At 42.5% G+C, this 13,801-nt stretch overlaps 1 protein-coding gene across 1 annotated transcript; it reads right to left on the bottom strand.

Moving 5' to 3' along the window:
• Nucleotides 1-597: 597 nt before the first annotated feature.
• Nucleotides 598-13,078, bottom strand: LOC144989142 (uncharacterized). Its single transcript, XM_078941244.1, has 2 exons — nucleotides 12,717-13,078; nucleotides 598-2,476 (listed from the first exon to the last, which is right to left on the bottom strand). The coding sequence occupies exons 1-2, from the start codon at nucleotides 12,886-12,888 to the stop codon at nucleotides 1,098-1,100; spliced, it is 1,551 nt and encodes a 516-aa protein (XP_078797370.1). The 5' UTR covers nucleotides 12,889-13,078; the 3' UTR covers nucleotides 598-1,097.
• Nucleotides 13,079-13,801: the final 723 nt, after the last annotated feature.

Below are 13,801 nucleotides of genomic sequence, written 5' to 3'. Positions count from 1 at the left end.
CTGTGATTGGTTGGTTAGTCAGCTCTGTGCACAGTACTGAAAAAGTGTTATTCATATAAACTGGGGGGACACTCTACCATTAAACTTTCATATTGGGGGGAAGGGGGGGCCAAATATCATCTTGGGGGCCGCAAATAGCCTGCGGGCCGCAAGTTCGAGACCCCTGTCCTAAGTGAACAATTAACTTGTTTAACCCTACAACTACATGTTAATAATCCATCAGATTAGCTTCATCCAGATGGAGTTAGGGGACGACTGAGGGCGGAAGACAAGCCTGAGGCAGGATCCCCAGCCAAGTGTTAGAGCCAACAGAATGATGTGCACCCTCTGACTTTGCTTCATGAAAAAAATGTGGCTTAGGTCAAAACATGCCGATCAACACAGGTTTAGACTATAATTAGCTAGCAGGTATAGGTTGAGAGATCTATTAATTATAATTTAAGAAATAAATTATAAACCATATAATTTCAGATAAGCTAAAATATAAATTGCCAAATATTTTTTTATTTATTTCAGCGTTTCAACTTGATACAAGTGCAACTGCAACTAACAAAGAAACAATGTTTTTGTTAGAAATGACAGACACACACAGAGTGCTTCAGAAGGAGCTGAAAATCATTTATTTAGGAACATTTAATAAACATTTTCTCTGATGAACTAACCTGCTTCACTTGGAAACACAGGTCTAGACTAAGGTAAACTAGTTAACAGGTATCGGTTGATGGATCTATGACTTAGTTATCATTTCAAAATGAATTCATAAACAATATTATTTCATATTAACTCCAATACAAACTAACAAATATTGTCTTTTATTTGACACTTTTTAACAAGATACAAAATGGAACTGACAAATAAAAAACACACAAAATTTTCTGTTCCGAATTAACACACACCGAGTGCTTCAGAAACGGCTGATATATCATTTATTTATAAGCATTTGAAAACATTTTCTCTGATTAAAAAAAAAACTATACTTTAAAAAAAATTGAACCTTTGTAAACAAGAATCATTTATCGCAGAACAGGAAACTTACAGTGATACCTGCAATTATTTCTCCTGAAAAGGAGGAATGATTGTTGAACTGGAAGCTGTTTCTACCGTGTGTGGGTTAACATGTGACGTGTGACAAGAGACCTTTGGGTGAAACGTTTGCTGCATTTTTTACAGGAATAAGGCTTCTCTGCTGCGTGAGTAAACATGTGAGATGAGAGATTGGATTTTTTCCTGAAGTCCTTGTTGCATTCCTTACAGGAATAAGGCTTCTCTCCTGTGTGAGTTAACATGTGATGAGTGAGCACAGATCTATACCGGAAACGCATGTTGCATTCTTTACAGGAATATGGCTTCTCTCCAGTGTGGGTTAACATGTGACGTGTTAAATGAGACCTCTGAGTGAAACTTTTTCTGCATTCCTTACAGGAATAAGGCTTCTCTCCAGTGTGAGTTAGCATGTGAGATGAGAGATGAGATTGTTTTCTGAAATTCATCTTGCATTCCTTACAGGAATAAGGCTTCTCTCCTGTGTGAGTATACATGTGATGAGTGAGCACAGAACTATACCGGAAACATTTGTTGCATTCTTTGCAGCAAAAAGGCTTCTCTCCTGTGTGAGTTAACATGTGACACGTGACATGAGACTTCTGAACAAACCTTTTGCTGCATTTTTTACAGGAATAAGGCCTTTCTCCTGTATGGGTAGACATGTGATACTTCAAACTTTGAGCAGTAGTATAACATCTTCCACACTCTTTACAAGAGTTTTTCTTTGGTTTCTCTTTTTTTTTACATTTCTTCTTTGAAGCAATTTTCCTTAAAGTTTTGTCACGAACACGTTTTTCTGTTATTTCCTCCAAGTTGATGTCACTCTGACTTTGTGACATGTGAGAGCGGTACCCACTTTGGGCATGACGTCTGTCTCTTCGCTTCCTCTGATCTTTCTTCTGTGGATCTGTCTCTCCATCTGTAGTTGATGTTGATTCTTCATGTTGGTTTCCTTCTTCATCCTGACTATCAGTTACATTTAAGCTCTGCTGATTGTTTAGATCTGCTTCACTGTTCTCCTCTTCCTCATAAGTAGGAATCTCCATCAAGGTATCAGTCTCCTGCTTCAGATCAAGCTGCTCTTCACCTTGACGTATGTAGAGCTCTTCTTGCTCCTCTTTCATATGTGGAGGTTCTGGTTCCTGCAGTTCCTCTTTAGTTTCTGAAGGTTCTGGTTCCTCCTGTTCCTCTTGAATCTGTGGAGGTTCTGGTTCCTGCAGTTCCTCTTTAGTTTCTGAAGGTTCTGGTTCCTCCTGTTCCTCTTGAATCTGTGGAGGTTCTTGTTCCTTCAGTTCCTCTTTAATTTCTGAAGGTTCTGGTTCCTGCAGTTCCTCCTTAATCCGTGGATGTTCTGGTTCCTTCAGTTCCATTCTAAAGTTCCTCTGCTGGTTGCGAAGATCTTCCTCTTCAGTCATCCAATGCTGGGGGAGCACTGCAGAGACACAAACCCAACAAGAAGCTTGTTTACACTTTTTAAAAAAATTGTTCTTTGTTAAGTACCAATAAAAATTGTAATCACTTCATTCGGAAGATAATTGCTTTAAATTTTTAATTAAAAAAATAATCCACCCATTCATCCATTTTCTGAACCCCCTGAATCCCTTTTGAGGTCATGGGAATCCTGGGGTTTATACCAGGAAGCCAGGGTCCACCACGGACAGGTTGCAAGTCCATCACCTGACCACAGAGCACACACACTCATATGCACACCTATGGGTGCTATGGCGGGGGCACAAGGAGAACACGCAAACTCCATACAGCAAGGACCCAGCTGAGATTTAAACTAGAGCCTTCTCTCTGTGAGGTGAGAGTTCGGGGCAAACACCTCACATCAAGAAATTTTAAGGATTTCTGAAATATTACCCACCAATTTTAATACCAACTACAGCTCTTAATTCACACACTCCCTACACCAACACACTATGAACACACACGTTACACAAGACTTTTTAGCACTGAAACCACTCAATTCGGGCTCAGATTATTCTTCAGGGTTAAAAGATTAACTACACTCTGTGAACCAAAAAAGGAACTACAAACGTATGACTATTGCAGGTAACTAAATCTAAGTGGACTAAATCTAAGTGGACTAATTTGTTCAACACACACTGAAACAGCAGATATTCTTTACAAAAAGTCTGGTTTTCATTTTACAAGGCTTCATACATCCAAGGGAACAATGACCCTTAACTTAAAACATTTATGTTAACAGGCCTTCACAAAGGGACTTAACGTGACATCTGACCTCACTATATTCAATGAATTAGGACAAGTATTAAGAAAATTCAAGATGGCTGAACCTTAGTGAAGGATTCAACTGAGCAAACAAGGGAGGAAAAACATTCATATTCATTGAAAAACCTGCACAACACATTTTTGTCTTCAGGCACTTACAAAATTGTGTTATTATTATTTTATCCTTATTTAAGGAATTGAAAGTTTTCTGTAAAAACAGCTGAGTAACATGACAAAAGTTCAGCAAAGGTTCAATAACTTTCATATGGCAAGGCCATAACCTTTTGATCTTTTGTTAGATGCTGTAAATATTTGTAATGAAGTTGCAGTGAAACACTATTAAGACATGTTTGTAACTAGTCTAAATTAGAGAACACTTAATGATTCTCATCAGTATTGCGATGGGCGCCACAATAGGCTGTCAGTTACCTCAGCTTGCCTGAGTAGTACAGACATGGACTTTTGACATTTGATCAGAGTAGTGGCACACCTGCTACTCATTTCTGAATTATTTTCCACCACGTCAGGGTCTGAAATGATCAGTGGGTGCATTATTTACACGTGCAATCAGCTGTTGTCACCAGGCATCAACATGCTAGCAGAGAAGCGACTGGAGATTCTCAAAGAGTTACGCCGTCACAGGAGAGGCTGTAGAATTTGAGTTAAGCACCAGGAGAGGAAGGAACGCTACAAGTAAAGCGTCCATCCATCCTCATGCAGAATGAAAGACATTTTCCCAAAATAATGAAGGACATCCCAGCGCTAACCAGACTGCAATAGGAGTACCAGCAGAGCAGTCTCCTGCCGTTCATGGAGACCTGGCTCATGGACCTCACACCAAACTCTGATGGAACTCTGGAGCATTTCCAACTAGTGAGAGCGGACTGGTAGGTGGTAGGGAGGGGGCTTGTGGTGTACGTTAATGGGGGATGGTGTAACCCACAAGACAAAACTGCATCAAAGACATTGAACAGTTAGCAGACAGCGTTCAGCCGTACAATCTGGGGGGGGAGGGGAGTATTCTTGTTATTGTGTTAACATTCCACCATCTGCAGAGGCTAAAGCAGCCTGTGAAGACATATCCACCTCTGTCTCTTAGCTCCCAACAGCACATCCACAGTCCTTTCTCATAATTTATGGAGACTTTAACTCCATCCCTCTTTCTACCCCAACTTCACCCAGTATGTTGACTGCCAGAGCAGGGGCAATAAACACTGAACTTGCTGTTTGCCAACGCAAAAAAGGCCTACTGTCAGGGTATGGGGGACAGGAGAGCAGGTAGGACCCAGACGCAGAGGCAGGAGGCAAACGGTTTCAGTGCAAACAAAAGGCGCTGCCGAGCAGGATAACAAAAACAAAACTAGACTTACTGCACTGTAATAAATCCAACTTAAATTTTTTGACTTAACAAAATCTTTTATGTTGTAATAACTCTATAATCTAAGTTCTACTAATAAATCCAACAATTTAAGTCAGTTCAGCAAGTTAAGGTAGTCGTACAGTTCAACATTATTTGTTGAGTTGTCTGTACTTATATATCTGAGTTGCAGCTCATTACAGTGTGATAAAGTTCTGTGAACTTATCTTTTTTAATTGTGAAATGCGGGAATGCCAACTTTTGGAGTTGGCAATGTCCACTGATTGAGTGGTTTGTCAAGAAGTGTCAAGTGGAGAAGTTTTAACTCTTATTTAATGACACAAGTATTAGAATCAGTTATACATATGTGTGTTTGTGTGTGTGTTACAGACACGAACCAGGGGGTATTTCAGGAAGAATGTTTAAACTACCCTGACTTTAACTCTGAACTCTGGCTGAAATCCTATGTTGGTTCCTAAAGATCTGATATGAGTTAGAGTAATCACGCTTGACTTGGTAACCCTGGGTTAATGCACGTGCACAGCAAGTACATAAAGTACGTTGTATCCCACAATTCCTTGCGGTGTCGATCTAACAGCAGCATCAAAGTTACACCTACTTAATTGAATTAATCAACTTCCTTAGCCTCAAACTTATCGTGGGAGCTAGCATAACCTCCTTTCTGGAATACCCCCCAGGGCTTCAGCCATTTTGTAAACAACGTTTTGTGGAACTGGGCCTTAGCCCCGCCCAAGGCAACTAACACTCATGGGAAGTGTTGATTCCCAAACCTTGAGTTAGGGAGCTGTGAAGAGAAATGACCCTCATGTTGTTGCTGTTATAAAGTATGGTTAAGCATATGTATTTGTCCTTCTGCACACATGCAGGTAAGCTGTGACTGCTAACCTGTGCCTCAATGATCTTGAGAAGATCTGGGCTGCATGTGGAAATAAAAAATTAAAAGCAGAATGGTATAAAGTATGTATGATTACTGAACTGTACTAAAAGTTAAAAGTAGAGGTGCTCTTAATACTCAAATTTAAATTATTTCAACCTCTGGTCAAGTCAGCAATAATTGGAATTTACGGTTGTTCCAGCCTAAAAAATTAAGTCTGTACATCTAAGCCTGAGTTGTGAAAAATCAAGATTCAGTGTTAGGATTACTCGACATTTTAGGTCACTATAACTTACATCTGAGTTGGTCAAAATTACAATTCAAAATTAATCCAACTTGAACTTTTAAGTTCATACAACTTACAACTGAGTTAGAAGAACTTAGATAAATGAGTTTGAAAACTCCAACACAAAACTTAAAATATTGAGTTTAGGTCCTTAACTCAAAATTTTACCGAAGTTTGTTGCCTTACAATTTTAAGTTCTGCCAAATTTTCTTTTTTTGCAGTGTGTGACGTGGCAAGAAACATGGAAACATCCAAGAAATAAATTACGCTATGACATGAAGACGTTAGTAATGTTAATGGACCAGCACAAGAGGAAGGGAGAGACGAGACTTAAATACAGACAGGGCAAACAAGACACAGGTGAACAAGATCAGGACAGATAGAGACAAGGAAGTAAAACTCAGGAACATGACCAAACAGAACACCTTTCAAAATAAAACAGGAAACAGAACAAGAAATGAAGCAAAAACCAAGACAAAATAAACCCATACCATGACAGTACCCCCCTCTCCAGGAACCGCTCCGAGGTTCCAACAGTCCACCAAGGAGGAGGGGGCCCGTGAGACTAACTGTGACAGGCAACTCAGTACAGGGAGGCCGGGCTTGGCACGCCAGCAAGGCCGAGAAGAGTCCGGAGGACGGCCGGGTGTCCGAGCGGTCCGGCGAGGCAGGTCCGGAGGACGGCTGGGAGGCCGGGCTGGGAGGCCGAGCGGTCCGGCGAGGCAGGTCCGGAGGACGGCCGGGAGGCCGAGCGGTCCGGCGAGGCAGGTCCGGAGGACGTCCGGGAGGCCGAGCGGTCCGGCGAGGCAGGTCCGGTATAGAGTCCTCCGTGGCGTCAGGCATGGAGTCCTCCGAGGCGTCAGGCATGGAGTCCTCCGTGGCGTCAGGCATGGAGTCCTCCGAGGCGTCAGGCATGGAGTCCTCCGAGGCGTCAGGCATGGAGTCCTCCGAGGCATCAGGCATGGAGTCCTCCGAGGCGTCAGGCATGGAGTCCTCCGAGGCGTAAGGCATGGAGTGAGGCATGGAGGCAGGCATGGAGGCAGGCATGGAGGCAGGCATGGAGGCAGGCGTGGAGGCAGGCATGGAGGCAGGCTTGGAGGCAGGCTTGGAGGCAGGCTTGGAGGCAGGCATGGAGGCAGGCATGGAGGCAGGCGTGGATGCAGGCGTGGATGCAGGCGTGAAGTCAGGCAGGGAGACAGGCGTGGAGTCAGGCATGGAGACAGGCGTGGAGTCAGGCATGGAGACAGGCGTGGAGTCAGCTGGCCGGTCAGGTGTGGAGTCAGCTGGCCTGTCAGGCGTGGAGTCAGCTGGCCTGTCAGGCGTGGAGTCAGCTGGCCGGTCAGGCATGGAATCAGCTGGCAGGTCAGGCGAAGAGTCAGCTGGCCGGTCAGGCGTGGAGTCAGCTGGCCGGTCAGGCGTGGAGTCAGCTGGCCGGTCAGGCGTGGAGTCAGCTGGCCGGTCAGGCGTGGAGTCAGCTGGCCGGTCAGGCGTGGAGTCGACTGGAGGGTCAGGCGTGGAGTCAGCCGGCGTGTCAGGCGTGGAGTCAGCTGGCCGGTCAGGCGTGCAGACAGCTGGCCGGTCAGGCGTGGAGTCGACTGGAGGGTCAGGCGTGGAGTCAGCCGGCGTGTCAGGCGTGGAGTCAGCCGGCGTGTAAGGCACGGAGTCGGCCGGCGTGTAAGGCACGGAGTCGGCCGGCGTGTCAGGCGTGGAGTCGGCCGGCGGGTCGGGCCAGCAGTCGGCCGGCGGGTTGGGCCAGCAGTCGGCCGGCGGGTCGGGCCAGCAGTCGGCCGGTGGGTCGGGCCAGCAGTCGGTCGGCGGGTCAAGCTGGGGCCAGAGTGGGTCCGGCACCCCGTTGGAAAAAGGGGTGAGTCGGGGTGCGTCCGGCACAACAACTAGACTTACTGTGGCGTGGCAAGAAACATGGAAACATCCAAGAAATAAATGATGCTATGACATGAAGACGTTAGTGACGTTAATGGACCAGAACAAGAGAAAGGGAGAAGCAAGACTTAAAAACAGACAGGGCACACAAGACACAGGTGAACATGATCAGGACAGATTGGGACAAGGAAGTAAAACTCAGGAACATGACCAAACAGAACACCTTTAAAAATAAAACAGGAAACAGAACAAACGATGACAGAACAAGAAATGAAGCAAAAACCAAGACAAAATAAACCCATACCATGACACCTACAGCTAATCATCTTTACCCCCCCTGGGCAACTCTAACACAACCTGGACATTCTTAAGCCCCCATTTAACCCCTTGGTGAAGAGGATACACCCCACCACAAATATGGACATGCTGTGGATGATCATCAATTTCAGAAGGAAGTCACTTCCTGTTTCATCCATGAACATCCAGGAAAAGACATTGAGACGTTGGACTCTCAGAAATACCTCGGTGTTCACCTCAATGACAGACTGAACTGGATGACTAACGCAGACATCTTGAACAAGAAGGGCCAGTTGACTCCACTTGCTGAGGAGACAAAGGTCTTCAGAGTTTGCAGGACTCTTACGGACTATTTATGATGGCGTTATTGCATCTGTCCTCTTCTACGGCGTGTGTTGGTGGGGAGTGGATGCATGGACAGGAACAGGAGGAAGATCGACAAACTGCTGCAGAGATCCAGCTCTGTACTGGGATGTTCCCTAGAGTCTGTGACTGTGATGGGTGAGAGTAAGATGTTAGGAAAACTGGAATCCATCATGGACAATCCTCTTCATCCTCTGTGTGAGACCATGGAAGCACTGAGGATCTCCTTCAGTCAGAAAGAGCATTCACAGATCTTTCTGCTATCAGCTATTAACGCCTCATAGACACTGAATGCTTCATTGTGTTATTTGATGCAGTTTGGTAACCATTATGAAAAAATAGAAATGTTAAAATAAACAGGGTGAAAAAAGGTTCGTGAAAATACATTTCATTGGGTTAATTATTGATGAAAAACTAAACTGGAAAGCACATGTTAGATATCAGCAAACTAAACTGTCCAGAAGCATTTCAATTTTAAATAAAGCTGTGTTCATATTAATAATTTTAATTCAAAAGAACATCCAGTGTATCTCCAGGAGGATGACACTGAATTCTACTGAACCAGTTTCTTCTCATGCTGTGATGTTAGTAGTTGGGTTATTAATGGTGAAAACTGACAGTAAAACTCCTCCATATCCTGATCAGTCAGTCACACACAGGGCTTTTATTGAGGCCCGTTATTGAGGCCCACCTCACACAGAGAGAGAAGAGCCAGCCCCGACCCCCACCCCGAACCACGGCAGAAGGGCAAGGAGCAGCGACTACCAGGCCCCCCACCCTCTAAGGCTACGTTCACACTGCAGGCTGAAACGACCCAATTCCGAATTTTTTGCCCCTAAGTGGCCCAATTCCGATCTTTTCATGACAGTCTGAATGACACAGATCCGATCTTTTCAAATGCGACCCAGGCCCCGTGGGTTTGCCGTCCTGATTCCGAATTGTAGCCGATCTTTTCAATTGCGACCGCCGTGTGACCGGCCAGGCGACTTGATTCCGAACTGTACGTCATCGACACGCAACAAACGTCATCATTTTGCGTTGAAGTAGGCGGGAACGAGAACGTAAACATCAACCATGGTGGACGATGCTACTGAGACCAGTCAGTGGAAGGGAAGGGAGGTCACTGATTGGATTAATATTTGGGGTGATCGCTCTATTCAAGCCAAACTCCAGGGTTCTTACCGCAACTGGGCGGTTTTTGAAAAAAATTCCAGCTAAATGGCAGAGCGTGGTGTTGAACCTTTACCGCGATAACTTTTTTTTCTTTCTCCCCTTTCCACCGTGCTCAGAAGCGCGGGGGACCCGAGGCGATCCTCCTCCTCCTCCCTGTTCTAAACCTTAGATTCTCCAGAACGGGTTAATAAAGAGTCCATAGCATTTATTTTGGGGGAAACCTTCTTTTATTACCGTCCTCCGTAACACACAACATGAATGCGCGCCCACACTGCCCCCCCCCCCCCCCCTATTCTCTATCGCGGCACGCGCTTGCACACACGCGGGCGCGCGGCCCCAGCACATACACATTCCTCTTCCACTACAGTGGGTACAGACGATCCCGACTCCAATGCCTTCTTAAAATGAGAAGATTGTAATTGTGCTGCTCCTTTGTGAAAATAAATTTAATATTACAAAAAGAGCTCCGCTTTTGACAACACTGTTGTTGACATCCATTGTTAACGTTGGCTCCGCAAACAAGTGACGTCGTTCACCGTTGAGTATTCTTCTGGCTTCTGCGCATGCGGGTCTCGTTTGGGTCGTGTCACGGTCACACTGGAGATCACAAAAGTTCGGATTTACTTGGAAATGTAAACGGTCTAGCAAAAGGGCTTAATGCTCAATTCGGATTTTTTGAAAAAATCCGAATTGAGCATTAAGCCCTGCAGTGTGAACGTAGCCTAAGTCATGGAGTCAGCCACGGGAGACCAGAGAGACTGAATTCTTTCAAAGTTACTTGAACTTTGGGCTGACTTTTTTTCCAAGCTGATATGATCAAACAGCAGATTTCTGAATTGACTTATATTTATATTTTTCTTGTGTTTCCAATTTATTAAAATAGTTTTTTTAAATAGTTATTTTTAAATAGTTTTCTGAAATCTGTGATTTGCCGTCCCTGCAGCTGCTCCCGTCTCCTGTCCCACATGTGAGAATAAAAGGGGAGGGGTAGTGGGCTCAGGCTGCGAGGTGGAACGGGGGGCGTGGCTAGCTGCAAGCGCTGCCTGGATTGTGCAACACCAGGATCATCGTGTGCATTCAGATTCCCCAGCTCATGCTAATAATGTAATTCTTATTAATTAATGTAGACATTTTGATGACGTGTCTTTATTTTCTATCAATGTTGTCTGCCTGTAATTTAGTTGTGTCAGTATTTGACATAAAGACAGCAGTAATGCAGGAAAACAGCTGCACTCTTTAAGATCATAAATAAACAATACATAATTTAGAAAAAAAATCAGCACAATGTTTTTATCTGTTTCTTCAGACTAAAACATTAAATATATTGGTGCTGCTGTGTTCATTTTTCAGATCAATTCACATCAAATGGTTCAGTTGGTCAAAATGTTTCTAGTTTAAATAATGACAGATTATTTTATTTCAGGCACTTTAAGCTTCTTTTCTGTTTTAGACTAGAAAATGGTTTCTGTGGCTAAATACAGTTAATATTTGTTGAAAGTGGATTTATATTGATTTTTTTCTTTTTTATTGTTAAATGTTTAGGTATACTTACTTCATTTATTATAGATACTAACCTAATATACTGTCACCATGTGGCTGTGTGTATGTGTGTGTGTATGGGGCGCGAAACATTTTCTTTTTTGTGGGGGGGCCTGGCAAAAAATGATTGAGAAGGAGTGTCTTATTGGAACATGTTTGTTGAAGATATTGCATGGAAGGAGGTTTGGCTAATTCATAATCTGTAATAAATTCTTGATCATCAATAGAGTAAAAAGTTCATTTTAAGATTATCCACATAATGTACCAAGCTAAAACTTTTATTCAAATTAGATTTAGATTAAACATTGATACACTCTGTAGTAGTGATGCAACATTATGACTTTTTACAACCAATCCGGATACCAATAGTCAACTGATATTTTTAAAATACTTCTCAAATGCCCAGAAACTTTCCTTTTTTTTTCTTTGAATAAGTGCTAACGCTTAAAATGGAGTTTTAGGGCAGTTTATAAACTTTGTTTTTTAATCACGACTTCTGAGTCAAATTTACAAGAACAAAGTCATAGATTAACGAGGAAAAAACACCAAAGTTTTCCGTTTATTGGAGCCTAGCTTAAAGAGGAAATATGTGGATCCTTTTGTGAAGCTTTATTTCCAGATAGGTTTGAAAAACAAAGAAATTCAGAACCTTTTGGCGACTCAAAATCAAATTATTGTCAGTGTTGGTAAAGCAGAGTTTCATAAAATAAGGAGCTCAAAGACACATTTGGGTGTAGAGGACCAGAGCTTTATTTTTTTTTCATTCACATACCCAGAAATCCCATAGTCACCTGACGTCAATAGCTGCTCTGTATGCTCACCTCCACTTTAATCTCTTAAGTTTACCAGTTTTTTTTCTCATAAATCTACAACTTTAAATCTTGTAATTTTTTTTGGTGGCCCCTTAAACTGTGGTAAGCACCAGCAATGACAGCAGCTTCATATTCTTTCCACACATGGTGGTGGTGAATTTTCAAATAGCTTGTGAGATTGTGGTGTTAAAGCTTGACCTTTGACCCTCTTTGTGACACTTCTGTCGAAGACATTTTTCAAACAGCGAGTGAGTCGTTGGTCTCAGACACGGTAAAATAAGCCCACATGTTGCAGACGGAGGTCTTTAGGGCAGACGCTGAGAGATGTCAAATACCATTTTCTTTATCATTTTAGTTCAGTGACAGAATAATCAATGTTGGAGTAGAAAATGAAAAAGCATTTTGGTGGATTGTTTTCTCATTATAATTTGAGTCAAAAAATGCAGCTTCATTTTGAAAACGAAAAAGCATTTCTGGTTTTGACTTTTATTTTAAATTATGCTACAGAATCAGTTTAAGCTTTTAGTCATCTCTCAATTTAATCAGGGAATTCTTTTCTTATCTGAATCATCAGCATTACGTTGTACTGTCCAACATCTGCCTACAATTATCTGTATCTGATGCTATCATGCTGTCAACTACTCTGTAGTTTTTGCTGCAAAATTCCACTGAAACAGTGATCCATCTATTCTGATATTGTCCTGAAGTTAAAGAAGATTTATGCTAAATGACTCTGATTTGCTGAAATTTCTTGCACATTTTGGCCACATTTCATACTGTCGCGTGCGTGTGTTGTTCAATTGTGTTCTTCTCTGTGTGATGAAGGTGACATACCTATGTGGTGGAGCTGCAGCTGTGGTTTCCAGATGACATCCAGCAGTCTGCGCTGACGACAGAGCTCCTCCTCGTACTGGACGATGGTTCCTTCACAGAGTCTGCAGATTTCTTCAGCAGCAGCACCTAGTCGCTCGCTGATCAACTGTCTCAGAGACTGAAGGGAAGACATGGTTCCTGCTCCGATCTTCAGCTCCAACTCCCACAAACACCTTCTTTACGCTGCTTTTTCACTCGATGCTGACAGTTCCTATCCTCCTTTCGGTCCAAAAACTTCACGAACGTCCGGACAAAACCGCCGCCGGTCTCTGAACACAAGCTAGCTACAAGCTGCTAGCGCCGCGCGCTGCTGTTTACTTCCGGGTCACGCTGATTACTTCATTCTGAAAAAGCCTTTTACATTTCGATAATCCGAATATTAATTTTTTTACGAAAATAATTTACAACATTTTAAGTCACAAAATATTTTTTAATAAAAAAATCTAAAAAAACAAAAATATTTTTGTCAAAACCGCTTGGTAAGCGGATATGACGTCACCAGAATTTACGATGTACTTTTATTTTTTAAACGATGTACTGGAATTAACCACAAAACCAAACTGTAATCAAAGATGTGAGCATAAAATTACTGTTTATGAGATGAAGAAATGTTTAGAGTAGAGACTTAATAGAGACTGAAGCTTTTTTGTTTTTACTATTTAAGAGAATTTTTACATCCAACCTCAGTTTATCTGTTGTCTCACATTAGAACAACAATTATTTCTGGTTTTGTTTGACCCTTTGTCATTGTCTGCAGGTCTGCAAAGCAGAAATACCTGATGTTAAACTGAATAAATTCACTGTAAAAATGTTTGTATTGTTTTCTTCTTGTGTAAAAAAGACAATAATGATGGAGCAGCAGCAGGATTACTTGGCTCGGGTTTTTTTCTTAACTTATATTTAAAAATAATTACAAAACTCTCGCAGACACAACCACCCAATGAATTAAAGCACATCTTTTAACAAAAAACAAAACAAAAAAAAAACTATACACATAAAAATAAAAATAAAACTTTCAGTATAAATTAAAATTTAAGGCAATCAAC

The sequence above is a fragment of the Oryzias latipes genome, chromosome 2, assembly GCF_053564925.1.
Source record: "Oryzias latipes strain Hd-rR chromosome 2, Olatipes_Hd-rR_3.1".
Taxonomy (NCBI): domain Eukaryota; kingdom Metazoa; phylum Chordata; class Actinopteri; order Beloniformes; family Adrianichthyidae; genus Oryzias; species Oryzias latipes.
Note: the sequence above shows the minus strand (reverse complement) of the source record. Positions and strands in the feature narration are given on the sequence as shown.